At 31.6% G+C, this 25930-nt stretch overlaps 2 protein-coding genes across 2 annotated transcripts in view; one reads left to right on the forward strand and one right to left on the reverse strand.

Annotated features, from left to right (window-relative positions):
• The window catches only part of LOC128992528 (uncharacterized), a 154895-nt gene that overhangs the window by 11726 nt on the left and 117239 nt on the right, over positions 1–25930 (reverse strand). The gene's annotated exons all lie outside the window — the stretch shown is intronic.
• LOC128992525 (rab GTPase-activating protein 1-like) overlaps positions 22574–25930 on the forward strand; it is an 81550-nt gene continuing 78193 nt past the window's right edge. The window contains exon 1 of the mRNA XM_054416145.1: positions 22574–22629. Within this exon, the coding sequence (XP_054272120.1) occupies positions 22589–22629 (41 nt within the window). The 5' untranslated portion in view covers positions 22574–22588. The remainder of the gene's footprint in view (positions 22630–25930) is intronic.

The raw sequence follows: 25930 nt of genomic DNA on the forward strand, positions 1-25930 counted from the left end.
ATGCAATAGATATATATTTATTTATCAACTACAATATATTCCTTACAAAGGCACTAGACTACAAATGCAAGTATAAATTTGAAATAAAATCTTCGCCAATATTTTAAGAATTTTTAGTTTCATGAGGCCTTTCGCTGCTATGAAATAGCAAAACTGTGATTGATGTATGATGATGCTAGCATAGCTGGCGAAAGGCCTCATGAAATTAAAAATTCTTAAAATATTGGTGAAGTTTTCATTTCAATTTTATATTCATTCCAATATTACCAGTTCTTCTTGAAGATTACAGATGCAAGGTTAAGTTTAACAGTAAATAAGGACAAAGTTATACGGTGTTATATACAAGCATAAATTACGTAGAATCTTAAAATGTCTTTTGGTCCAACTATCCATGAAAAAGTAACTGTAAGTTTAAATGATTTAGGTTTTCACAGGATTTTGCTGCACCGGAAACCACAATCAGTGATAAGACTCCCGCGCACTCACTGATCTCAGGCCTCAGTTACTCAGTATTTCAGTATGTTATTTAGTATGTCAGTTGCACTTGTCTCTATACTTTATACTTTAATACTTTTCATTGAAATGGCGACCATACAAAGTAGGTATTTTAAGCCAAAACGAGATGAGTGTAGGATGAGTGTTCTTGAAAGTGGTGTTCTTCAAAGTGATGGTGTATTAGTCAGGTGTATAAAATACAGTGCAGTTCAAGTAGTGAAAGATAGGCCTAAGTGTAATCAATGAATATGGTGCTATATACTTTTTAGTACATTAGTGAAAGTGTAATATGTTGTAGTAACAAGTGAAAAATTGGAATTGAAATAAAAAATGGATTCCCTGGTCAGTTAATACAGTTAGTCTCTGTTTCAAGTAAATTGTATCCCACAGTCAGAGAACCAGTTGGTAAGTCATTGAAAAAAGTTTCGATTGATTAAGTGAATCTTTTTAAAAAAGTTATTATATATCACAAAGCTAAGCATAAGGTTCAACATACTCCCTTGGTAAATTACTCATAATTATTTATCAGATTTCTGTAGAGGTCATGTTTTGTTTCTTGTTATTCAATGCCTTATATGTTATTCAAAGTGCTTCGAAGACAACTCATGAGACCTATGACAATAGTTTTAACCTTATGAGAAATTCGCTAATAAAGAATTTGGATTAAAAAGTTGTGAAAATACGAAATTCATTTAAACAATTCAATTTGTGCTACGAGTTTGAAATTATAGTAAAATAACACTATAATAATATACTATAGATAAAATAAAAAAAAACAATCCAACTTGATGGACACTAACAAGTACAGATGTAGCTATTTCTGTCTTGTAAAATGTAATTAACAGTCAACAAAAACACTTGGTGCGAAATCAACTGTGATTAACACATCCATCTTCCTTACTTTTGACTGAGGAGCAAGTACTACATTTGTTTGTTTTCAGGCCCACTGCACATCCTTATTTAATTCCTATTTTTAGTTCACAAACTCACAATAGGGAGTACATAATGTACAGACTATTCATTATTTTTCAGTTACAATGCAGCGGAAGCAGTTCTTTAACTCCGTAAGAACACAGAGAATTGGTAAGACAAACAAATTATATATATTATATACATATTGGAAAAATCTTTATTGTTTCAATATTACATACAACTGTGCAATTAAGAAATATTAGAGTACACGAAACAATAACCACCAAGGTTAATCAACCTGATCTGGTGGATTTGCACAATCTACTTTGATACAATAAACTCAAAGAGTAATGGTGGGTGGCACATTAGTAAAATATTATTCTATTCATTTATAAACACAAAAGAAACATGAAAAACTTCTGCACATTATCTGTTTCTTAAACATAAACACTATTATGAACCTTTCCAAGATTTATAAATATTTGTATCTACATATTATTCAAACTATTTATTTTATTAGGTCCTACACAACAGAGTAAAAAAAATAATCAGTATTTTCTATTTCTAAAAGCTAATCCATGAATCACCAATAAACTTTTTTGTTTTAAGATTTTTTAAGTCTTGTAGGCAAATTATTTAAGATTTCGGGGCTAAGAATAAGTAAAACTTTTAAAAATAAGTTTAATTTGGTCTGGGGGTTATGTCATAACGGTTTCTTAAATTTACAGATCTATAAGTTTCCTGATCAGTCCTATTTCCACGTCTGAAAAAACTCAAAATTCAAAATTTCAAATTAGGTAGAATTGACGTCTTAGCTTTTTCTGACTTAAAAATCCGTCCAGTTATTTTAAAGATTATTTTACGTTTACTTTTTCGAAGAAAATCATCCCTTCTGGTAAGTTACAACCTGATATAACTCCATCGTTATCAATAGGCGTTTGTGTTAATTATCGCGTTCACATAGTATGTTTCACTAAAGACATTTTCCTTTTGTCAACCTTTTAGACATACTTGAATTCAATATTGTGTTGGTGTAATAACATGTGCTTTTTCTAAGCAATTGTAACAGCTGTTCATATATAATATTACTGTTTTACTGTTAAATACGAACAGCTGTTCACGGAAATAGTTCCGTGTGCTTATTATTAGATAAACAATATACGAAAATATGATTTTCTAAATACTTAGCTCCACTAATATTAGAACAGAGCCAGTATGTATCATAAACATAAAAGATGACGTCACTGACCCGAAAGTAAAATTTTTTTATCAATATTTCAATGGAACCGTCAAAAAAGGTACAAACCAGCTTTTGCGGCTATTAGTATAGACATTTGGGCCAGTGACGTAATTTTGTTTATGCTTATGTATTCAGTTTGCTTAGCTTGAATAATTCCGCATTTATGACGGAAAATATTGTGAATCAAGCAGACCAAAAGTCAGAACCTACATCAAAACTGTTGAAAAAAGGAAACAAGAAAATTACAAGTTGTTGTTTTGTCCGAGTATTTATTTTTAAAGCGCAATACTTTTATATTTTTATTTCAACTCTTGAAACAAAGAAAAGCGTTTAAAGGTGCATACCTTAGTGATATGAGTTATGCCACTTCAGGTTATCAAAGGGGTTGATTCCCCCTGGGAGAGGGTATCTTAAGCAAATCCAAATTGCCATCTCACCTCGACCCCATCTGATCTTTACCTCACTTTGTGTGTCCCTCCAAGCGAGGGAATCCACATCTAGAGCACCCTTGTAGGGAAAACCGTGAACTAAACGGTTTGTAGGTTAATATGGTTGTTGATTAACTCATAGTATAAAATAGTACAAACTTTTGACTTGTTCTAGGATACTAGATTCTTGCCCGGGATTGTTTATCACATTACTTCAGGATCGATCTAGGGGTTGGCATTAACACTTGGATAAATTACATTTGTGATTGGCGGGATTTGAGCCCGGACCCACGGACGGAGGTCCAGCACACTACCCCAGATAGTCCCATATAAAATACTAACAGTCTTACCTGGGCCATTAATTTTAAACTTCATTTTGATTTAGGCAACGGACTGAAAATGTATAGGCTACCTAGTGTGTTTTGGGTATTCGTGCATTGAATGAAAATACTAAAACTCGAAATGATTTACACTGTAAAGATTACAGCGATTATATTTACTGTTTCCATAAATTTAATATATTTTCAGTAAATATAAAAAATACACATTTTAAAACAGTGCCTAGTGTAAGTATAGTTCTATAGTGTAACTATAGAAAAGATTGAGGGGAGGGGTGTGAAAGGCCAAGACCAAGAAGCGTAAAGAAGTCAAGAAGGCAATACAAATAAAAATAACTGTAAGATGGTTATTACCGAAAAGTAGTTTTTAAAAGGCTTCTGTTCCGAATAAAAAAAGTCAGAAGCTTAAAAATTGATTTCCCATAAGAATAGGTTGGGGGCGGAATTTATAAAAAGGGTTATTATAGGACAGTTTAACTTTAAAAAAATTTTCTAGTTTGTTTGAGGGACAGGAAATTTTATATTTCGGGGGGGGGGGGTTGTTATTGTAAAACGTCACTTTTCAAGAAGGACGCAAGATCTAAAGACCTACAATCGTGCCAAATTTTTGAATATTGAAAATGTTGTAATAAATAAATTAAAAAAATAATATTGTCCATGCGAATGAGTAATTAATTGTGAGCTGCTCAAACTACTACTCGTGACCATCCCATTCAGTATTTTGGTGAGTTGTAAGAGCTGGTAAGAAGAGAGGAGTTTTAAGTTGTTTGTGGGGGGGGAGAGGGGGAGGGAAGAGAGGGGTCAGCGTCAAATTAAATGAATTTAACAGATGGAGACAAATTACTGCTTAACCTCCTCCGCGTCCAGCTTGAGAACTGATGGCAGAAAAATGCACTTCCTGGTGAAAGAGTGGAGAAAGTTTTTCTTAGTTGCATTTAGAAAAAATATCAATGGCGTCAAAGGCCATTGGTACGAGCGTGAGAAAACCTTTCACGTTTTGATGGTCAGAAACTCACCAAAAGTGGCAATTACCAGTAAGTTTTGATTATTGATTTTAAATCAAAAATAAACTGGCCTTTGTAAAAGAATCCACAATGTATAATATTTTAACATATTTTATTTCTCAGCAATATATTTTTTTTTAAGAATATTATTGTGATAAGTATCTGTTTCATTGTGTTAACTATTTAAAATAAAATTATTTTTTGCTACTGCTACCCCTAGGACTAAAATTTGTTATTTCTTCCACTGATTATTCAACATACTCATTCATGTTTCAGATCTTAAATCTTCTTCTGTCTTAAATTGTAAAAAAAACTATTTCCATATTGTTTGTATGAATGTAGCTTTGTAAAAATATCAATTATTTGAACATTTTTTACCCTAAAACCAAAATAGGGTAAAATACCCCTGCCGCAGCAAACCTGCAGACAAATAGACTATTTTCAAACGGTTTTTTTGCTATTGTACTTTATTGCAGTTTTATACCCAAATTTAAAGTCCCCACTGTAAAATTTTCCTCTAAAAAACACATTCATTTGAAAACTTTTATGACTTATTAGAAATCTAAGAAAGCAACAGTAGAATTTTTAAATTTATATTATTGTTAAAATTATATTTCTTTACAAACGTATAAAAACGCCCCTGGCATTTATAGACACGGCGGGATAAAAATAGAGTATGTAAATTAGGTTTTAGTACAAACAAGAATGTTCGCGACTTTTATTATTGCTTTTGTGAACCAAAGAAACTGACATATTTGACAGAACTTTGCCGCAAGCCAAAGAAAGATTAAAACACATCTCTCCACAAACGTATGATGCAAACATGAATTATTATACTTTATGAGATTCTCAAAACTTGAATTTATTAATGCAAGGTTTTAAGGACCTAAATGTAATACTTTCGGTGTGCAAATCAGACCCTTGTGCTTATAAAACTGATCAAACATTATATTTTTATACCAAAAGTTTCCAAAACTAAAGTGAAAGACGTTAAGTAAAGATCGTTCATTTCTGTAACCAATTGTTCATTTTATTTGCTCACCGGTTTTTATTCTTAGTGAAGAAGATTTAGCTTTTCTTTCTTCACTCCTTTCTGTTCTGCCTCTTGTATTCTATCTTTTGTCTCTGATTTAACTTCCTATTTCTACAATTGTATTCTAAAACTGTTGTACAAGTGATTTAGGTTTGATATTTCTTCCCAATTAAATATTAGGTATTTATTTAAAATTTTTAGATTACAGCTATATTTTACTACTGAACTATTTTTTAGCTTGATTTATATAGTTGAATCTGTGCTTTGAAAGGTTGGAACACTCTGTAATCAATACATGTTTACTATTACTGAATGGGGGAGCAAGCTGGTCTAGTGGTAGAGCTCGGTGCTTCGGAGCCTGAGGTCCTGGGTTCAAATCCCGCCGATCACCAATGCATTTTTCGTCGCACTGCAGCAAAAAAAAACCGTTTTAGTGCATGCGTTGCGGGTATAAAGTAGCATTTTTCCTCTCTAGGGAATAAAAATCATTTCTCTAGGAAGTAAAAATCAGCTTTTGTAAACAGTTTGAAACAGATCGAAATGATTTAATCAATTGATTTATTAGGTAAGGCTTTAGCCTATTGTTGTCGATTGATCGACCTATCGATGGTACATTGTACTTTATTACAATCGTAATGGACGCAATGATTGAATCACATACTAAACAGCTGTTTATTTGCATTTAGCAGAATCTAAAACAAACTTGAAGTCGTTTTGAGCGGTTATCTTTACATAAACATTCGTTTTCTAACTTCGTTTGTTAATTAATGATGCAATATGACGAAACATACAGTTCATCACACGGGCAAAGAGTGACTTTTTAACCCTCGCTCATTTTCTGACCTCGATCGTAAAACTTGACCTCGGGCCACAAAGAGTCTTTTTAGGCCCTAATGATGAAGTATACTATTATTTGTTTATAAGTATGTTTCTACATCAGTGGCATTTTATAAGTTTTTAAAGGGAACGGTTGAAACATCTATATGACGATTCCCGACCCTCTAGGAAACCTGATGTAATGCATGAAACAGTTCTGGGCTGAAACTTATCGTCCTAGAATGATAAGGAAAAAATCAATTATTACTCAATCAAGGTTCAACCACTGAATGCTTTCCAGACTACTATTGTAGACAAATATGGATTGAAGATGGTAATTCGCCCTGTTCAAATAACAGAAGGTAACGTCAAGAAACGCCTCAAAACGAATTGTTGCACCGTAACGAATTGCTTCATGTTTATTCATGTTTGAGTTGGGTTAAGCAATTTGGCAAATTACTCACCAGTCCGGGTAACAAATGGTGTTAACAATTCATCACTGAATAATGGTTATGTTAACAATGGTCTTCAGGTTATCCCAAACTAGCTATATCCGCATGTAGTTTGCTGTTGCATGAATACAATCAAAGATAAAACATACTCCCTTTTGTTGCTTAGTCTATGATACAATTAAGTAGCTCATGATGGTATGAAATTAAATTGACAATTTAGCTTAGTTTTTGCATCACTAAAATCAATGTATGTCTCTCTGTCTTGTCTGTATGTAGACCAATTGTCCATCCGATCACCTAGAATCTTCGAAAAACTCTATGGCTGAGAAGTATTTTGTAATATTTTCGATCTTAGAATTTCATAGAGCACCGACTTATCTATTTTTTTTAATTTTGATCAGTCACTTATGTGGTTGATACAAATTAAACAGCATATTCTGTAAACTGTACGTCATAGCCTACTCTATACAAGCTCCCAGTGTTGGTGTGTGACAACGTCGCACCGGCCGACCTGTTGCTATGGCAATAACGTGTAAACTTAAACGTTGTGCGGAAGCATTATGAATTGCAACAGCTGTTTCGGGAGGCCGGAATTGCGACGTTGCCACTTTTGTCACGTTGCTGCCTTGTATTACAGGAAGCCATGGGTATGTGTGACTTTATAATTATGTTATCAATTATATAAATGTAGGTAGTATCCTATAACCATCAGTAATACTACTTTTTATGCAAAAGATCTGCTAAAGTGGTTTAAACCCAAACATTATATTAAAATGACAGATTTCACAACAATTAATTTCTAGCTAGGAAATCTCGTGGGATTATTAGTTTGAATCATTGACTATTGTGTATTAATAGTCAAAGGTTTAAATACAATGGGATTTTAGCAACAAAAGCTGGTTTAGGATTGTTTACAACACAATATCCTTTGAGAGACAAGTACAGTCATGTAGGAAACTTGCAACAGTTTCAGCGTTGAATATAGTTTACAACAATGAACGCCAGTTGAGCTATTTAGATCTATCACATACAATAAAGTAGTTGTGTCCAATTAACTTACTAAACTTCTGAGCTAAATTTTGTCATAACACCCTCTTGCAAAATGTCACAACCTTATGGATCAGCTGATGGAGGTTTAAAATGTGTTTGGTTTTCATCTAACTTTTGTACAGGAGAAAAAATTTTAAATGCATTTTGTCAACATCATCGCACTCAAACCGAAACTAAAATATTTTAACCTGGACTACTAACTACACAATATTTGCATTAGCTACGCCATTAAAAATCAAAAGCTCTGATTGTAGACTTTATAAAGACCTATTCAACGACGAGTGAAATAATTAAAACAATATTTTAGTAACTGAAGTTGTCAAAGACGTTGAAACTCCAGGAAATTAAGGTTTACAACGGAAACGCCAGTAACTGCTACAGTACTAATGAGTCAAGTGTAAACAAAGGTAAGGACAGTTGTGAATGTAACGGTTTGTTGCGTAAATTGGTCATCATTGTTAAAGAGAGTCTTTTGAATTCACAACAAAATAATGAGCAGTAAAATAAATAATTATTTTAAATAAAAGCTTTCAAGAACATATACTTTCCTTACACCTGTACTGTAGTAACATAAAGACTTCATGTCTCGTAAAAAAATAATTCTTTAAATAGTTCAACTGCGTTAGTGAGCCCCTAAATCACCAATGGATTTTATCTAAGTGATAATGCCGCGACCCCTAGGTCTATTCTGAAGTAATAAAAAAATCCTTGACACTAGGACAAAAAGCAAAGAATTGAGGGATAAGGAACATTTTCCTATAAACTTGTGTATCATCATTACCGTATAGTATAGATTTTCTCTATAAATTTAAAATTTTTCATGAGTTTTCTGGAAGTGTCTAAATTGTTAAGAAATGGTAACGCTGCGAAAGATGGAGGATTAACTTTACATTTTCAAGAATTGAGAGTAAAAGTTACAAAAGCGTGGGAAGTATTCCTCTAATTAATTAAGTGAATCTTGACTTTGTCCTTCAAGGAACTTCCTTTCTGGAATATCTTTAATAGTTTTTTAGTGAGTCAAAGGCTCAGTCTATCGCGACAGAAGGGGAATCTAAGCCAGTGAAACATATGATCGAGTACTGCAGAAAAAACAAAATGTACAATATTGTTACAGTTAATTTTAATACTGTACTAAATGTTTTAATACAGCCTAATCCTTGCTTTGCTCGATATGTTCCATACACAGGGCTTTTTGGGAGGGCAAACAATGTCATTTCCAACCTCTAAAAATAAATAAAACATTGTGTCCCAATGAGTAGTAGCATTGACTATTGGATACAGAAGTTGTTGTATTAATAGTCAAAGGTAGTAGTAAAACCGTTCCGTGGCTTAATACACGTTAAATAGGTGTCAAAGATCATTGAAAAGCAATTTCATATTTTGAAAATAGTTTAATTTCCATAGCAGAATCAACAGCTTTTATTTTAAAATCAAGTTTTAAAAATGGCGATCAATATGCCGTATTTTTATCATGTTTAAAAGATAATATTACATTTTTTCGAGGAAAAAATTCAAATTAAAGCTTTATAGAACCCTCACAGGGAAAATCTAGAGTTCTAAGTGGATTTCTTAGTAAACATTTTTTGTTATCACTAATAAAGTTTTAGTTAAGAAACAATAAAAGGTTAAGGTAAAATTTATAAGGATGAACTAACTCCAATGAAGCCATTTAACTGTAGGCACCATTTGACGTCCAAACAATAAATAATTATGACATTTAATCAAAGTCTTAATCGCTTACGTTATAAGTATTTAAATCCGTTATATTTACCAAAAATTAAAATATTTTAAAGGTAATTAACTACGTAAATGGACGAAATATAAAACACAAAATACCAAGAAATTTGTTATTCTTTCTAGAAAGTAGTGTTTTATTACATCAAGTGACAGACAAAATATAAAACATACATATGATAATTAATTAGTAACAGTATAACAGTAACGTATACATTAGCCTGCATATTATATTTGAAAATGAGAGAGGACAGGGTATTCTCAAATGTTTGTTTTTAAAGTTATCATAACTGGGTGTATTTAAGTAAGTTCCATTAGCTAAATAAATTTATAATAATTTTCTGTGTGAGTAAATTTATTACTGTAACTATCACTTACAATTTAAATAACAAGCAATTTAATGTGTATGTTTTCCTTCTACGTCAGCATGTGTATTTTCAAACAAAATGTCGATTTTTTTTATTAAAAAAACTAATTATTGGTGCATGGATTTACTGTGCAGAAATCACACTATTAAATTAATATATTAATTATTATCTATACTATTATATAAAAATCTAATAGTGTATGTCTGTATGTGTATTACTATAATTATGTATTTATTTATTTAATTATGGTTTCTAGAAAACGTCCAATAGTTTTAATAGTAAAAGACTTTTTATTTTGCATTCTTAATACCACATTTAATTACAATTTTGTTCAATATAGTTCAAAATAAAGGTAATATTTTTATGTTCCTTCAGAAGAATTGTTTTTACAAATCTCAAACCTAATTGGAAAACTATTCAATCAGTTCTACGAAGTAATAAATCGTCTGTTCGTCCTGTTAGACAAAACAAAAATGCATTTATGGTGGCATTTAGAAATATAATATGTTGGATGCTGCGAGGGATTTTGAAATTTTCGTTGTATATCCAAAACAGAGAATGAAAAGACAATGCCTTCTCGAGTTACGAGTGATTTTGAAGTGATATCAGTGAGGCTGTGGAATGGATATCACTAAGTTTATGTGATAACTAGGCTACATTTTTTATATTTAAAACCCAGTTTTGATTATTGCCTTAGCAGAACTGATGGTTGTTTATCCTAAATTTTAATGTTGAAACTATTAGATACACTACATAAAATAGGTTTTTAGATTTAGATTAAACATTCCTTGCATTTACCGGATCCGTTATATATTTCTAACTGAAGTAAATTTAAAAACCATAGATTTAAATTTTAATGATATAATTTTTAATGAGACATATTTTTTTCAATTCATACATTGAGTTAAGGAGGTTATGTTCGAATAAAGAAAATATTTTAAGTTTTTAAAATATGATATAAATTTGCATGATAAGGAAGAAATGTAGTAAAATAATAAGAAGGTTGTTAAAAGTCATGTTTCACGTTTTCCTTACAACATTAAACTTGAGTTAAATATTAAAGAATGAACAATCTTCAGACGAAAAAGGTCAAATGAACATAACCTCGATTATACTTAGAGTACGTAAATATACAAATCTTAGAAATCCTACTTTGTTGAAAGCTAATTATTAAATCACTAATCTAAACTCTAAAATCGTTGCAATCCGCCTTTGTACAGTAAACATCCGTTCAAAGAAACTCTTTACAAATAAATTATAAACGTGTTCTTTAATAAAGGGGAATATAATCTCGCGTTTTAACAAAAGTTTATTAGCATCTTTATTCAAGACTTTCATTGCCTTAGGTAAAATCGATTGTTTTGGTTATAGATTAAAATAAACATCCCGTACGAAACATTGTTCATGAGATTTTCTGTTGTAAACAAGCCATTTATTTATCTTTGAAACTAAACTCTATTGTTTGCTTCGTTGTTATTTTATATATTTATACAACGCCAACGCACTGATCTTAAGTCAAATATGAGTCCAATTAAATCCTATCCTTTTCATAATATAAAAAATGTATTTTTCCAGCAGCACTTCCATTTTTTTAAGTTCAGGAAATTTTTTGGGAAATTCTCATTAGTGTAAGTAGGTGAGTGTAAAATAGGTGTTTAATTTCCTTAAAATCTCAATAAGCCATTAGATATTACTGAACATACCTTATACTGTATACTTTTGATACTGCGGAAATTCCTTTTCGTCATACTGCAGCAAAAACAGCCGTTTTAATGCATGCGTTGTGGGTCAAATATGATAGGGAATAAAAAATGCTAAATAAAAGGGTTTTGGCATTTTTTCATAAAATGAGCCGTTTTTTAGTAATTTAAGTTTAAAAAATTAAAACGGCCAACATTTTGAAATTTCAAGATGAACTTTTTTCTAACATGGGTCTTTTCTACTTAAATGAGGGCTGTTTACTTACGGGACATCCTGTGTATAAATGAATTTGAAACGACGGTGTTCTTGGCCTCTAGGGACCTCAAAACAAAAAAGTAAATCGGTCCCGGGTCCATGTCTTATACCACTATATCCATGTCTTATGAGCACTATGGGTAATAGCTTACTCCTTACATGGGGAATTCGCTAAAATCAAGCTTTGAGATAGCTTCCGGTAGGTTGGTATAGGAAGGTGTAAAATAAAGACATAAAAGAGGATTCGACCACCTCATAAACAAGTCTAGTCTGACGAGAAAATGCACACGGCTCCTCATTTTAAAGTTCAATATACTGGCTGTGCAAAAGGTTAAAAATTACAAAATAAAATTAAAAATATTTACTATACACAAGAAATAAATAATTAAGAAATAAATTTAATTATTTTGTCTGTGATCTTACGTTTAGTTTGTGGTAAGGATAGTAATAATGGTATTTTAAGTATATTTACCAATGATAGTTTTTTAAGACTTAGCGTGACATTTGAAAACAATGTTTACATTCTTATATTTTTTCAATCAGCCATTATGTTTTACCAGGTATGTACCTGATTATAATTTGTGTTCTTCCATGAGACCTGCCATAAAGGTGGTCGAGCTTAGATTTAGTGGAAATAAAAACTGCTGTCGATTGTCCCTTTTTTTGGTTGTCATTATAAGTTGGTTTGTTAATTTCTATTACACAATTGGTATTCTAGTTTTTTCCTAGGTTAATGATTTAAATTTTTCTCTAGTTTCTTTCAAAACTCGTTATTTAAGAAAAGGTATGAACTCGTAGTAATTTACAACAATTATACACTTACCAATTATTTTTCTTTGTGTGGACAGTTTATTAATCCTAAGATAATCGTTATTTTATATTTTAAATCAACATGAAATTAAGTAAATCTATAAAAATATTTATTTACATAGTAAAAAAGAATATTTGTAACTAAATTATCAGACCTGAAACCAATAGAATCGTTCATAGAGTGATTTTAAAATCAATCCTAATAAATTTTAAATAACAGGTGAATCATAAAAAATAATATATTCATTGTGGTTAGAGATATATTTTTTAATATTTTTAAGTTTTATAAAACCTATCAGTATCATTTTACAATTCCTTTTTTATTCCAAAAACCATTTGTGAAGAATTTAGGTAAATTCCATGTTGTTTAGAGTTAGATTTCAAATACCTTATATTTTATGTCTATTTATAATGAAGATCGAAACATCATAAACACGAATATGACTTTTAGTGTACGAAACTAATTGTTTGTAAAAATAACCTATTTAAAAGAGCAGACCCTACTGGACTTTTAGAAATCTTACAAAACAACTAACATAAGCGTGCAAAATAAATAGATATCAATTATATCATCCAAGAAATCTTTTTAGATAAAGTTACTATGCACTTGAACAATACGGTTTATTCAGAATTATGGCTATAGCAAAGTCTAGTGGTCCTGAAAGGACCAAATATCAAAACCATTCGACATTTGATCTCATGAAGCGTTACCAAAGGCCATCAATGTTTGATTGTATGATGGTCTTGTAATAGCTTTGACAGATTAGTTGAGCTGGCCACCGCCAGAGGCGCTGCTAACTCAAAGACATCTAAACTATACGGGCTGTTTCATGTGAGGCCATGGCACATCTCATGGCCAACAAATAAGCAATTGAACATTTTTGTGTTTCAAGCTTTGACTTACGTTACAGCGAAATATTTGTGTGTTTTCCTTCCACTTTAGCATGTGTATTTTTGAACAAAATGTCGTTATTTTTTATGAAGTTCTACTCTAAAGTTAAAGTTGTCTTAGTTTCATCAAAAATAGCTTATTTTAATAATATGCCAAAAAGACTCCCATAATATGTATTTTATAACCTTAATGGATCAGCTGATGACAGTTGTATGACCTTTGACTATTAAAAACGTTAAACTGTTGCATATAAGTAGTTTTGTTGGTTGGCATTTATTTTGATCTCCAGTTATTTTACTAATTCAAACAACTTCACTGTCAACTTTTGTAAACTTTTTATTGTAAAGCAATTGTTTTGTAAAATATTCTGTGTACTTTTGTGTTATTCTTAAATACCTAAATACCTAGATATAGATATAGGTATAGATTATTTCCATTGTACCCCTATAATCTTTAGTGTAATCTTTGCTCAATAATAACAAATGATGTTTTTTCCACTTTGTTCTGTATTTTGTAATTTGATAGTATACTGTGAATGGCTGATTATAAACACATGTTGCAAGTCTGAAGTTTACTTTTTCCTTGTTATTTTGTTCAACCTGGTTACTTGGCAACCCATAAGGCCAACAATACAAAATTTGGACTTAAATGTTTTTTTACGTAATTAGATTTTTGTTAGCAGTTTTATCTGCACTAAACAAGTTTTTAGACCAGATATAAATTATTTACAGCATTTGAAGGAAATCGTCGAAGCAGTTTTCAAGATTTTTGTACAAACATACATACTGCACATAAAAACATACATACAAGCAAACATTGCTCATATAAGAGTAAAGGATATTAAAGCACTAACTGTATAATCTATTATTAAAAATTGAGAAGAGGGGGAGGGTATTGAATCGATATCAGCAAACGCGTATCAAAATTATATTTTTAAATTTAAATACACGTCTACACGGTCTTCAATGGGGGTTAGGTACTGGAACTTAGTATGTAATTTAAGCCTCTACGACCAACACATAAATCAATTTAAGAATAATAATAATTAAGAATATAAAACACAGTTTGGCAAAGACTTCGAATAGTGCAAGTAAAATTCCAGTCTTACTTTGATGTCTGAAAAGTATTTTATGTTGGTAAAGTTGGAGTACGATAGTGTCGAAATTTTGTCCTATTTTAAAGTAGATTTTATTACAACTTTTATTTTACACTTTTCTTAAAATACCAGGGGAATTAAAATTTTTAGAGTCTACTAATAGATTCTGTTAAAATTGGGACAAAATGGGTTAAATGATAAGAACAACAAACATAATTAAGAACTTAACTTAAAATGGACATAACTTATACGAGTATTCAAATTTCCTTCTGATATATCATAGACTAAAGGAATTAATAATAAACCGTCAGCCGTGCTACGATTAGCATAGGCTCTGGCGTCCACCACTGGGAGCGCCGTGTGGTCACGGCGTACGCGCTACGCAACTACACGTGCTCCCGGTGGTGGACGCCAGAACCTATGCTAATCACAGCATGTGTGATGGTCTATATTTAATTATTTTTGTCTATGGATATATAAAGATTGTCAACCCATAAGCATACGCAATGTTTACATTATTGTTATTTTTAGTACTTCATAAATCTCCCAATGATTTTCATCTTTCCCAAACTTTACGTTTTGTGAGTTTTTGGCTCCTTAAACCTTATAACTTCTTAATTACCCTTATTAACCACACACGCCGAAGTCTAAAGCTTAGGTGGATTTCCCTGACTTTGCAACAATGGCTTTAAGCGTCACAAAGCCCTTGGGTTTTAATCACAATACCCGTAGACACTATACAGGCTTTGCTGAACTTGGTAAAGTTTACAGGTAGTGTACTTTTAGGTAAAATGCGTTAACCTTCATATAGTTTTAACGGTTTATTTTGTGACAGTGAAGAGTACCTATAATGCATCGAGGATACAATATAGGTTTATTTTTGTGTCTGATTCCCTGATCTGCTTTTGGATAGAAAGGCCAATTACAAATGGGATCTATGTCCTGAAATAGTTTCACTAGGAATTAAACAAGCGACATATTTTACTGTGGAAATTTGTTATGTCTCTAATAGATTTCCTTAAATTTGAATTAGCCATGAACTTTAATGGCACAAATCCTTAACATTGGAACCTACAAAACAAATGCTCTTCATGAATATGAAATGTAAATGTATTTTGACTGGTTGCGCTTGAGTACTGTAACATTGACATGATGTTTTATATTTACTTAATGCCAAACTGAGTACCAAAAAGTACATATTTCTATGTACAACTTTATAAACGTTTTTCATTTCATTTCATTTCATTTCATATGGTTGTTTTTATTCGAAAATGGGAATGTACTCAATATGAACAAAAAAAATCGTCTATGCTATGTAAGGTGTTTGCTTATATTACCGTTATAAAAAGAAAGATTCGTGACTATTGTTTCGCTACCGGACGAATATAGTTGCATTTCAACAATTGTTTTTTTTAAGGTTATAGTTATTTGTGCAACTAGTGAGAAAAGTGAGCAATCGACTCACTCGAGAGAAATCCTTACTCACGAGCCGTAGGCGAGTGAGGAATGGTTTCTCGAGTGAGGCAATTGTACTTTGAACTCGAGTTGCACATTAAAACTTATACTTTTCCTACAGTTACCATAAAACAAATAAATTGGTGAAGGAACATAACCTATTTTTACACAGAAGTGAACTTTTAATATAACATTTAATGTGAAGTGACAAATACAACAGTACAACAGCTGACCAGCTGATTTACAGCCAGTGCTGCCAACGTATTTCGCGCGCATACGACGTTGCCTGCATGTTACGCGCTCACAATTTCGTGCCTTCTCGTTGCAAATCTGGAGTGAGACAAAGTAATTAGAGTGAGACAATGTTAACATTGTCTCACTGATGAGCGAATTGGCCACTTTGCTTTCTCAAATCAGTGAGAGAACATGTACATTGTTAGGTAACTGTAGGAAAACAAATATTCTGATAGAATAGAAATACTTCTCTCTAATACATTTCTAATGAGTGTCTTCTGTAAGTTTTGTCAAAAAATCAAAGTGCTGTCTTTCAATCACTCGAGTAAAACGTTTTTTATAAACCCAAAATTCAATCTGGACCCATCGTGGGTACAAGTTGTCGAGGCAAGTGTCTAAGATACGTCACAGCTGCTCTCACTTGGGATTCTTTTGGCGGGAAAAGTGTCAGACCATTCCCTCCAAAACGAGAATCGAGGCATGTTCCATCCGACATGCAAACAATATAACCGAGGCTTCAAACTAGCTTTTAGAAGAGCCTTTTAAGAGGGTTTGAGCTAAATTCCCTAAAAAAAAATATTTTTAATACCTGCAGGGATGCAATTTAATTTAATGCCTGTATTTTGTAATAAAAAAGGGACTCTATAGTTACATGTCATTTGACAATGAGTTATCTATACATTTTGCTGTCTACAACAGTTTGACGTTATATTGATTTAAGAAAATATAGATTTAAACAGTTATCTAAACAAAACTTTAAAAATGTTAATTGCGTTGAAATATTTAGTTTTCAAAAATAAAAATTATAAATGAACAATAATAAAAGAAATTAGGAAGTTAATTAACAAAATTAAGTATCAGTAACTAACAGGTGTTCAGATGTTTAAGGAGGCAACATTTGTTTGCTCTTAATTAACTTAGTCAAAGCTGTCGACTTTGACACCTGAAGTTGGAAATGCGTCTTCAAAAAGACACTTGCTGAGTACATGGTTTTATATGGATAGTACTACTATTTAATCAGTTTTATACATAAACTATGATAGAAAAATACAACAATATAAATTAAATACTAATTTTGAAGCGGTTCTACAATATTTAATAATAATTTATACACTCTTATAAATTGTATTATGAATCGTCTGAAAACAGTTAAAATCAATGTTTATGCTAAATATGTAGAGTGTGCTTATGTCTAATATTTACTTTTTATTTAAGAAAACTTCCAAATATGTATGTAAAAATAAATCGCTCTATGTATAAACTTTTCTTATCCAGAGTATTACAACTAAAAAATACAGCACAAATGGTCAAACCTATCCTAAAATAATGGTAAAATTAGTCGGTATAGCTGGGCCCAGTTTCGAACCATCAAAAAACTACTGACTCTTTGCAGGATCCAACCGGTGCATGTTATAGGAAGTGTAACAGTTCAATATCCACAGGATGTGTGGATATCAAGGAAGGTCACTAGATTAAGCATATTTTAGCAAGTATAACAATTCGATATCCACAGCATGTGTTGGTATTAAGGAAGAACACTAGATTAAGCATGTTTTAGCAAGTATAGCAGTTCGATATCCACAGAATATGTTGATATCAGAAAAGGTCACTAGGTTAAGCATGTTATAGCAAGTATAACAATTCGATATCCACAGAATGTGTTGATATCAAGGAAGGGCACTATATTAACCAGGTTTTAGCAAGTATAACAGTTCGATATCCACAGAATGTGTTGATATCAAGGGAGGTCACTAGATTAAACATGTTATAGCAAGTATAACATTTCGATATCCACAGAATGTGTTGATATCAAGGGAGGTCACTATATTAACCAGGTTTTAGCAAGTATAACAGTTCGATATCCACAGAATGTGTTGATATCAAGGGAGGTCACTAGATTAAGCATGTTATAGCAAGTATAACAGTTCGATATCCACAGAATGTGTTGATATCAAGGGAGGTCACTAGATTAAGCATGTTATAGCAAGTATAACATTTCGATATCCACAGAATGTGTTGATATCAAGGGAGGTCACTATATTAACCAGGTTTTAGCAAGTATAACAGTTCGATATCCACAGAATGTGTTGATATCAAGGGAGGTCACTAGATTAAGCATGTTATAGCAAGTATAACAGTTCGATATCCACAGAATGTGTTGATATCAAGGAAGGTCGCTAGATTAAGCATGTTATAGCAAGTATAACAATTCCATATCCACAGAATGTGTTGATATCAAGGAAGGGCACTATATTATTTAGGTTTTAGCAAGTATAACAGTTCGATATCCACAGAATGTGTTGATATCAAGGAAGGGCAATATATTAACCAGGTTTTAGCAAGTATAACAGTTCGATATCCACAGAATGTGTTGATATCAAGGGAGGTCACTAGATTAAGCATGTTATAGCAAGTATAACAGTTTGATATCCACAGAATGTGTTGATATCAAGGGAGGTCACTAGATTAAGCATGTTATAGCAAGCATAACAGTTCGATATCCACAGAATGTGTTGATATCAAGGGAGGTCACTAGATTAAGCATGTTATAGCAAGTATAACGGTTCGATATCCACATAATGTGTTGATATCAAGGGAGGTCACTAGATTAAGCATGTTATAGCAAGTATAACAGTTCGATATCAAAAGAATGTGTTGATATCAAGGGAGGTCACTAGATTAAGCATGTTATAGCAAGTATAACAATTTGATATCCACAGAATGTGTTGATATCGAGGAAGGGCACTAAAATTAACTAGGTTTTAGCAAGTATAACAGTTCGATATTTACAGAATGTGTTGATATCAAGGGAGGTCACTAGATTAAGCATGTTATAGCAAGTATAACAGTTTGATATCCACAGAATGTGTTGATATCAAGGGAGGTCACTATATTACAAAGGTTTTAGCAAGTATAACAGTTCGATATCCACAGAATGTGTTGATATCAAGGAAGGACACTATATTAACCAGGTTTTAGCAAGTATAACAGTTCGATATCCACAGAATGGGTTGATATCAAGGAAGGTGACTAGATTAAGCATGTTATAGCAAGTATAACAGTTCGATATCCACAGAATGTGTTGATATCAAGGAAGGTGACTAGATTAAGCATGTTATAGCAAGTATAACAGTTCGATATCCACAGAATGTGTTGATATCAAGGAAGGTCACTAGATTAAGCATGTTATAGCAAGTATAACAGTTCGATATCCACAGAATGTGTTGATATCAAGGAAGGTCACTAGATTAAGCATGTTATAGCAAGTATAACAGTTCGATATCCACAGAATGTGTTGATATCAAGGAAGGTCACTAGATTAAGCATGTTATAGCAAGTATAACAGTTCGATATCCACAGAATGTGTTGGTATCAAGGAAGGTCACTAGATTAAACATGTTATAGCAAGTATAACAGTTCGATATTTACAGAATGTGTTGGTATCAAGAAAGGTCACTAGATTAAGCATGTTATAGCAAGTATAACAGTTCGATATCAACAGAATGTGTTGATATAAAGGGAGGTCACTAGATTAAGCATGTTATAGCAAGTATAACAGTTCGATATCAACAGAATGTGTTGATATAAAGGGAGGTCACTAGATTAAGCATGTTATAGCAAGTATAACAGTTCGATATCCACAGAATGTGTTGATATCAAGGAAGGTCACTAGATTAAGCATGTTATAGCAAGTATAACAGTTCGATATCCACAGAATGTGTTGATATCAAGGAAGGTCGCTAGATTAAGCATGTTATAGCAAGTATAACAATTCGATATCCACAGAATGTGTTAATATCAAGAAAGGTGAGTAGGTCACTAGATTAAGCATGTTATAGCAAGTATAACAGTTCGATATCCACAGAATGTGTTGGTATCAAGGAAGGGCACTAGGTTAAGCATGTTATAGCAAGTATAGCAGTTCGATATCCACAGAATGTGTTGATATCAAGGAAGGTCACTAGATTAAGCATGTTTTAGCAAGTATAACAGTTCGATATCCACAGAATGTGTTGATATCAAGGAAGGTGACTAGATTAAGCATGTTATAGCAAGTATAACAGTTCGATATCCACAGAATGTGTTGATATCAAGGGAGGTCACTAGATTAAGCATGTTATAGCAAGTATAACAGTTCTATATCCACAGAATGTGTTGATATCAAGGAAGGTGACTAGATTAAGCATGTTACAGCAAGTATAACAGTTCGATATCCACAGAATGTGTTGATATCAAGGAAGGTGACTAGATTAAGCATGTTATAGCAAGTATAACAGTTCTATATCCACAGAATGTGTTGATATCAAGGGAGGTCACTATATTAAGCATGTTATAGCAAGTATAACAGTTCTATATCCACAGAATGTGTTGATATCAAGGAAGGTGACTAGGGTAAGGATGTTACACACCTGATTGGAGCCCACTAGACCGGAATCTCCAGTGTTGCCAACTTGTGAGCTTCTAAGTTTGTTTATTCCCTCATTACATAAATTCCCTATGTACTTCCGAATTCGATTGATCCCCAATAAACACTTATATATAACAAAATATACTATATAATTTTTTATTCTTCCTTCACTGTCAATTTATTTTATTAAATCTTTAACTTGTTGCCTTTTAATTGTTGAAATAACGTTTATAAAATTCAACAATTCTGCTCGTTTAGGGTGTATGATTAAAATTCCACCTTCTGTTCAATCTAGTCAACTATCAATAAATAAGAAAATATGCTTTTTAGGAGACTAAAACCACAAGAATTCATTTGATATAATACGCCCAGGATATAATGAACAAATTAAATATTCTGTAAAGTTATATTTTTAACGCTTTCTTAGTAAAATATGTGTTTAAATATCAATGTTTGAACAAAGCATTAACACAGTTAGTGCGTTAGTACCAAAGTACTGGAAAAGCAAACATTTTGATTAATTAAAAGTTTTATTTGCGTATTTAAGCTAAATTTTGGGTTCACTGATCTGTTAAAGAAATTTACAGATACGTTTATCACTTATCTAACACAGTGACGTCATTCATGTATATGATGATTATAAAGTGTGATCATCTGTTCACCTTTGTATTGAAACTACGAACGAATAGATATTCATAAAAACTTATACCTATACAAAAATACCTTTGAAAAACAAATTTGTTCCCTAACCTAAAATATATTTGTAACTTTACTAAGAATGTTTTTCTGATGAGACAATTTAAATCATAAACAAATAAATGTTTTAAATCAACACAACTGACATTTGAGAGATATTATTCAAGAACACGTGTTATGCTGGTGTCATTTGAGTATTGGTTCAAGCTTGTATTAATCAACCCGTATTCAGAAAACCCAACAATAGCTGTGGTATTTCAACTATTCCACCAAAGCAGCAAATGAAATTATTTTATTTCAAGGATTTAAAAATGTAAAATTTAAATGATTCTTCCAATTATCATGGATTCTTTTCTCACCTTCATTGAAATTTGATTATTTCACTACTTGAAATTCAAAGATTTAAGTGTATGTTTAAAAATGGGGCAACAATTGTATCCTTTGCTGCATTAAATTTTACATCAGTACAATATATATGGCACAGCTGGTTAGAGGTTATAAAGTTGGACTGTATAGTCGTGAAAAACCCTGGAAAATAACACCACACAACAATAACCTAATACCAATCACCTAAGTGGTAATACTGTGACATGGTGGTTTGAAGGCAAGTAGTGCTGAAGTTTTAAGTATAACAACTATCTATAAAATAAAAAGAGGTTGAAAATCTAAAGTGGCCAGAAAACAATCTGTAAAACTTCATCCACTAAGCTAGGATAATTTAATGTAATACATTTAACAAGGACTCACAATTTTATACCACTCAACACATGAATTTAAAATTGTTACACTAAAAATTGAGGTTTAAACTGTAAAAATTATGATTTTAACTAACTATAAAATTACAAAGTAATTATGCAAATGTTAAGCTAGAGTATCGGTTTTTAAGTTCATTGACCTGTATTTTAATTAAAACCTACTGTAAGCTACTTAAAATGAAAGGCACGACAGGAAATGATTACATTTACAGTATTCCTGTACCTTTGATGATTTTCTAATGAAAAACCTTTTCAAGAGATGTTAAAGACTTTGTTAAGTTGTTATCAATACATTTTCACTTTACTCAAAAGTAAATATTTCTTATGACAGGTAACACACAGAAGGATGATGTTACCAAATACAGCCATATCCATCATGTAATCGCCTGGGAATTGGAGAATTGGGAGGTGACAAAATGGATTACAACTACTTTTGGAGGGAAATTCAAGGAACCCGGTAAGTACCGAATATCGATTAAATACAATTTGTCTGTGTTTATTCACACAAACAATGTACCTTGTGTTACTATAATCTATTACCCATCCTTTTCCTTGTCGTACATAATTGATAAATATATTTAGATCGGGAATAAGGACAACTATTTTCCTGGGGGTTGTTAAGGGTTTTGAAAGTTTAAACATAATATGCAGCTTTAATTTCCTTGGTATGTTATTGTAGATGTTCTCCCCAATGTACCCAAGAGGAATCTTCTTAAAGAGCTGTTCTATGTACCGGATATACTCAGTCTCTCTTGTGTCGAATGCTGTTTCTATTTTCGATTTGTCTTACCCTACATTCCTTAACATTTGTAGACGAAAAATTGCTTAACTGAAGAATGTAAACAGTATAAATTAGTAAAGTATGTGAAAAACACCCTTAAGATTCAAACACTTGGAATTATTGAAATATTTGGTCTAGATCAGTTACCAATACCGATAGAATATAAATTTTGTTTTTGAGTATCAATGCAGTGTACCTGCACTGACCATCTTCAAGTACAAATAATTAATTGTAAATATTTTAAGAATAAATATTGTGACAATTGTTTTAATATCTTAATTTACGAGTAAAATTTTATAAACTGAATAATTTAATATTGATTTTAAAGTAATTATTTTAATAGTTATGTATGTAAAGTACTTTACTTAGTATGAATTTTTAACTAAAAATCACTAACATACATAAAAAGTTGGTCCCCAGAAAGTTTTTAATTTCCACATTTCGTTGTTCCTTACGTACATAATAGAGTTGTCAAAACTGTTTTCCCCTTTTCCTTGCAGTAATATCGTCGCAAATATATGGTGATAACCTTCTTACTGTGAGAGCCCAGGATGTAAGAAATATGTATTATTAATGTTTATAAATTGTTTCTTGGAGTTTCACATAAGAATATTCCCTCCTACACTTTATGTATGGAAAGTAAATGTATTATGGGATTTTAACGATTGATATAAACAGATTTGTGAGTGATAGATTCAATACTAGATATTGCCTAACAGGTTTCTGTATATATTTGTCGTCAATAATAAGTCAAGCCCAAGTTTCAACACGTTTTAAATTTTAGTGTCCTCAATGTATTATCCTTCGGTTTCAGAGGTCCCGGGTTCAAATCCCATCAAATCACCAATGGATTTTATCCATGTGATAATGCCGTAACCCCTAGGTCTAACCTGTAATGTGAAAAACAATTCCGGGCTCGTGCCTAGCGTCCTAGGACAACAAAGTATTATCCTGAATATTAATAGGCAAGCATGTTTCTTTAAAACATTTATTCTCAGCTAGTGTGCATCGCAGGGAAATTCTATGCATACTTTTCGAAAAATATTTTCGTTGAGCTGTATGGAATCCATTCACAAATCAAAAAAGGCTAAAAAATATGAATTTAAAAATTTTAAACAATTAACAAGGGCTTTATGGGTTACCATGCTGGTGACGAAATAACAACGAAATATAAACAGAAAATCAAAACCAATGTAAGAAATTCAAATCACATGATTTATTTACACCTTGGGGTGAAAATAGAGTCCGTACATTTGCATATGTTTGGTCGAGTTTTAGAATGGACGACCTCTAGTTTATTTTAAAAGGTAGGCCATTTCACCAAAACAGTAAGAATTAGGTGGAAATTAGCATTATGGTCTATATAAAATTTAAAAGTCCAAGTATAATTTTACAGTGACATGTCTTGAATTTTCACTCGTCAATAATAAGGAAATAAACGTTATAAAACCGATGCACCCCTGAGGAAACGCTCTTAAACATTTTGTGAAATAAGGACAGACATATGAGCGAAATTGAGTGATGAACAGAAGATGAAAGAAGATGTGGAAATAAGAAGAGATTGTTACACTTGAGATACCCCGTGTTTACTTGGACATAAAATCTTTGTAAAACTGACATTTATCATTCTTGACTTTTGAGTATTTTCAGGGAATTTTCCTTGAGGGTGGAAGATATAGTCATTGAAATGTAATACTTTGATGCACCAATGCTAAAATTTCCCGCTATAGAATCTTCGGAAGCAACGGTGGAATTAAAATTGTGTAGTGTGATTTTGTATGTGATTTTATTAAACAAATAAGAACCTGGCTAAGATGTACGTTGTGTACCTGCTTTAAGGTGGGGTTAAGCTCAAAATGAGTTTGAAATGAAGTTGATAATATTTATAGTTTTATTACTAAATCATTACCTATTATTATAGAACGAATAATCTCATCATCGTCAAAAATTAATTATACGAACATACTTGTGCGAGAATAACAATAAATTACAAAACTAGTAAATATAAAACATAAATACGAAATAATAGATTTTTATTTTAATATTCTAGCCAACAGGTTTCCAGAATAAAAGTTTGCACCAAAGTGACTCTCGCAGAATGAAAATATTAAAATTAAATTTCTACAGAAATAATATCACAGTTGCCACCGCAATGGTTAGCCAATGAATTTATTCTTGAAACAGGTCAAATAATAAAACAATATTAAATCCGAAACAACGGTGTTTTGTCATTTCATTTTGGTTCAAGGGAGACACTCTCATTGGAAATAAAAGATAAACAAAAATGTTTATATACTGATTTAGTTTAATAAATTTTAATATAAGAAAATAATCATTAACACTGAATGCAGTACATGGTGTTCTCATGGAAGGTATTTTAATTGCTGAAATGTTATTTTAGTTTTAAAATTTCAAAAAATTGTATATTAAATTAACTAACTGAAAATATACAGTTGTATTAAAATAAACTGTTACGTTCCTCGTTACAGCAAATATTAGAATTTAAAGTGAAAAATATTATGTGTCCATGTATGTTTATCTCGAGGATATATTTCTTTTAATTACAAATTACTGTAATGGAAATGTATGAATCTGTTTGGTTTGAAGTAGAGTAAAATGAAAATTTTCTTGCTACACTAGGTAGGCCCAGCTGAAAATTACGATTTTTAAAGCAGAGTGTGGGTTATGTTTGATGTGATTACATACATTAAAAGCACAAAAAATACGCCTACAGGGTCTGATGATGATAAGAGTGTCCAATCGAAATCGATCACCACTTACCACTTATACCTATGTATTTACTGTCTTGTGAGTTAACAGTTTAAGTGTAAATATAATATTACGAGTATTATTTGACGTATGTTTTGTGCTTTGAGGTAATTTAATAACACGTATGATTCTGATAAAGAAGTCATTTATACTGTACGTTAAAATGATAAAAGGATTTAATTTCCCTTAAATTGTCACTATAACAAAA

The sequence above is a fragment of the Macrosteles quadrilineatus genome, unplaced genomic scaffold (assembly GCF_028750875.1).
Source record: "Macrosteles quadrilineatus isolate MER2022 unplaced genomic scaffold, UCM_ALF_1.0 Scaffold_4__1_contigs__length_99947679, whole genome shotgun sequence".
Taxonomy (NCBI): domain Eukaryota; kingdom Metazoa; phylum Arthropoda; class Insecta; order Hemiptera; family Cicadellidae; genus Macrosteles; species Macrosteles quadrilineatus.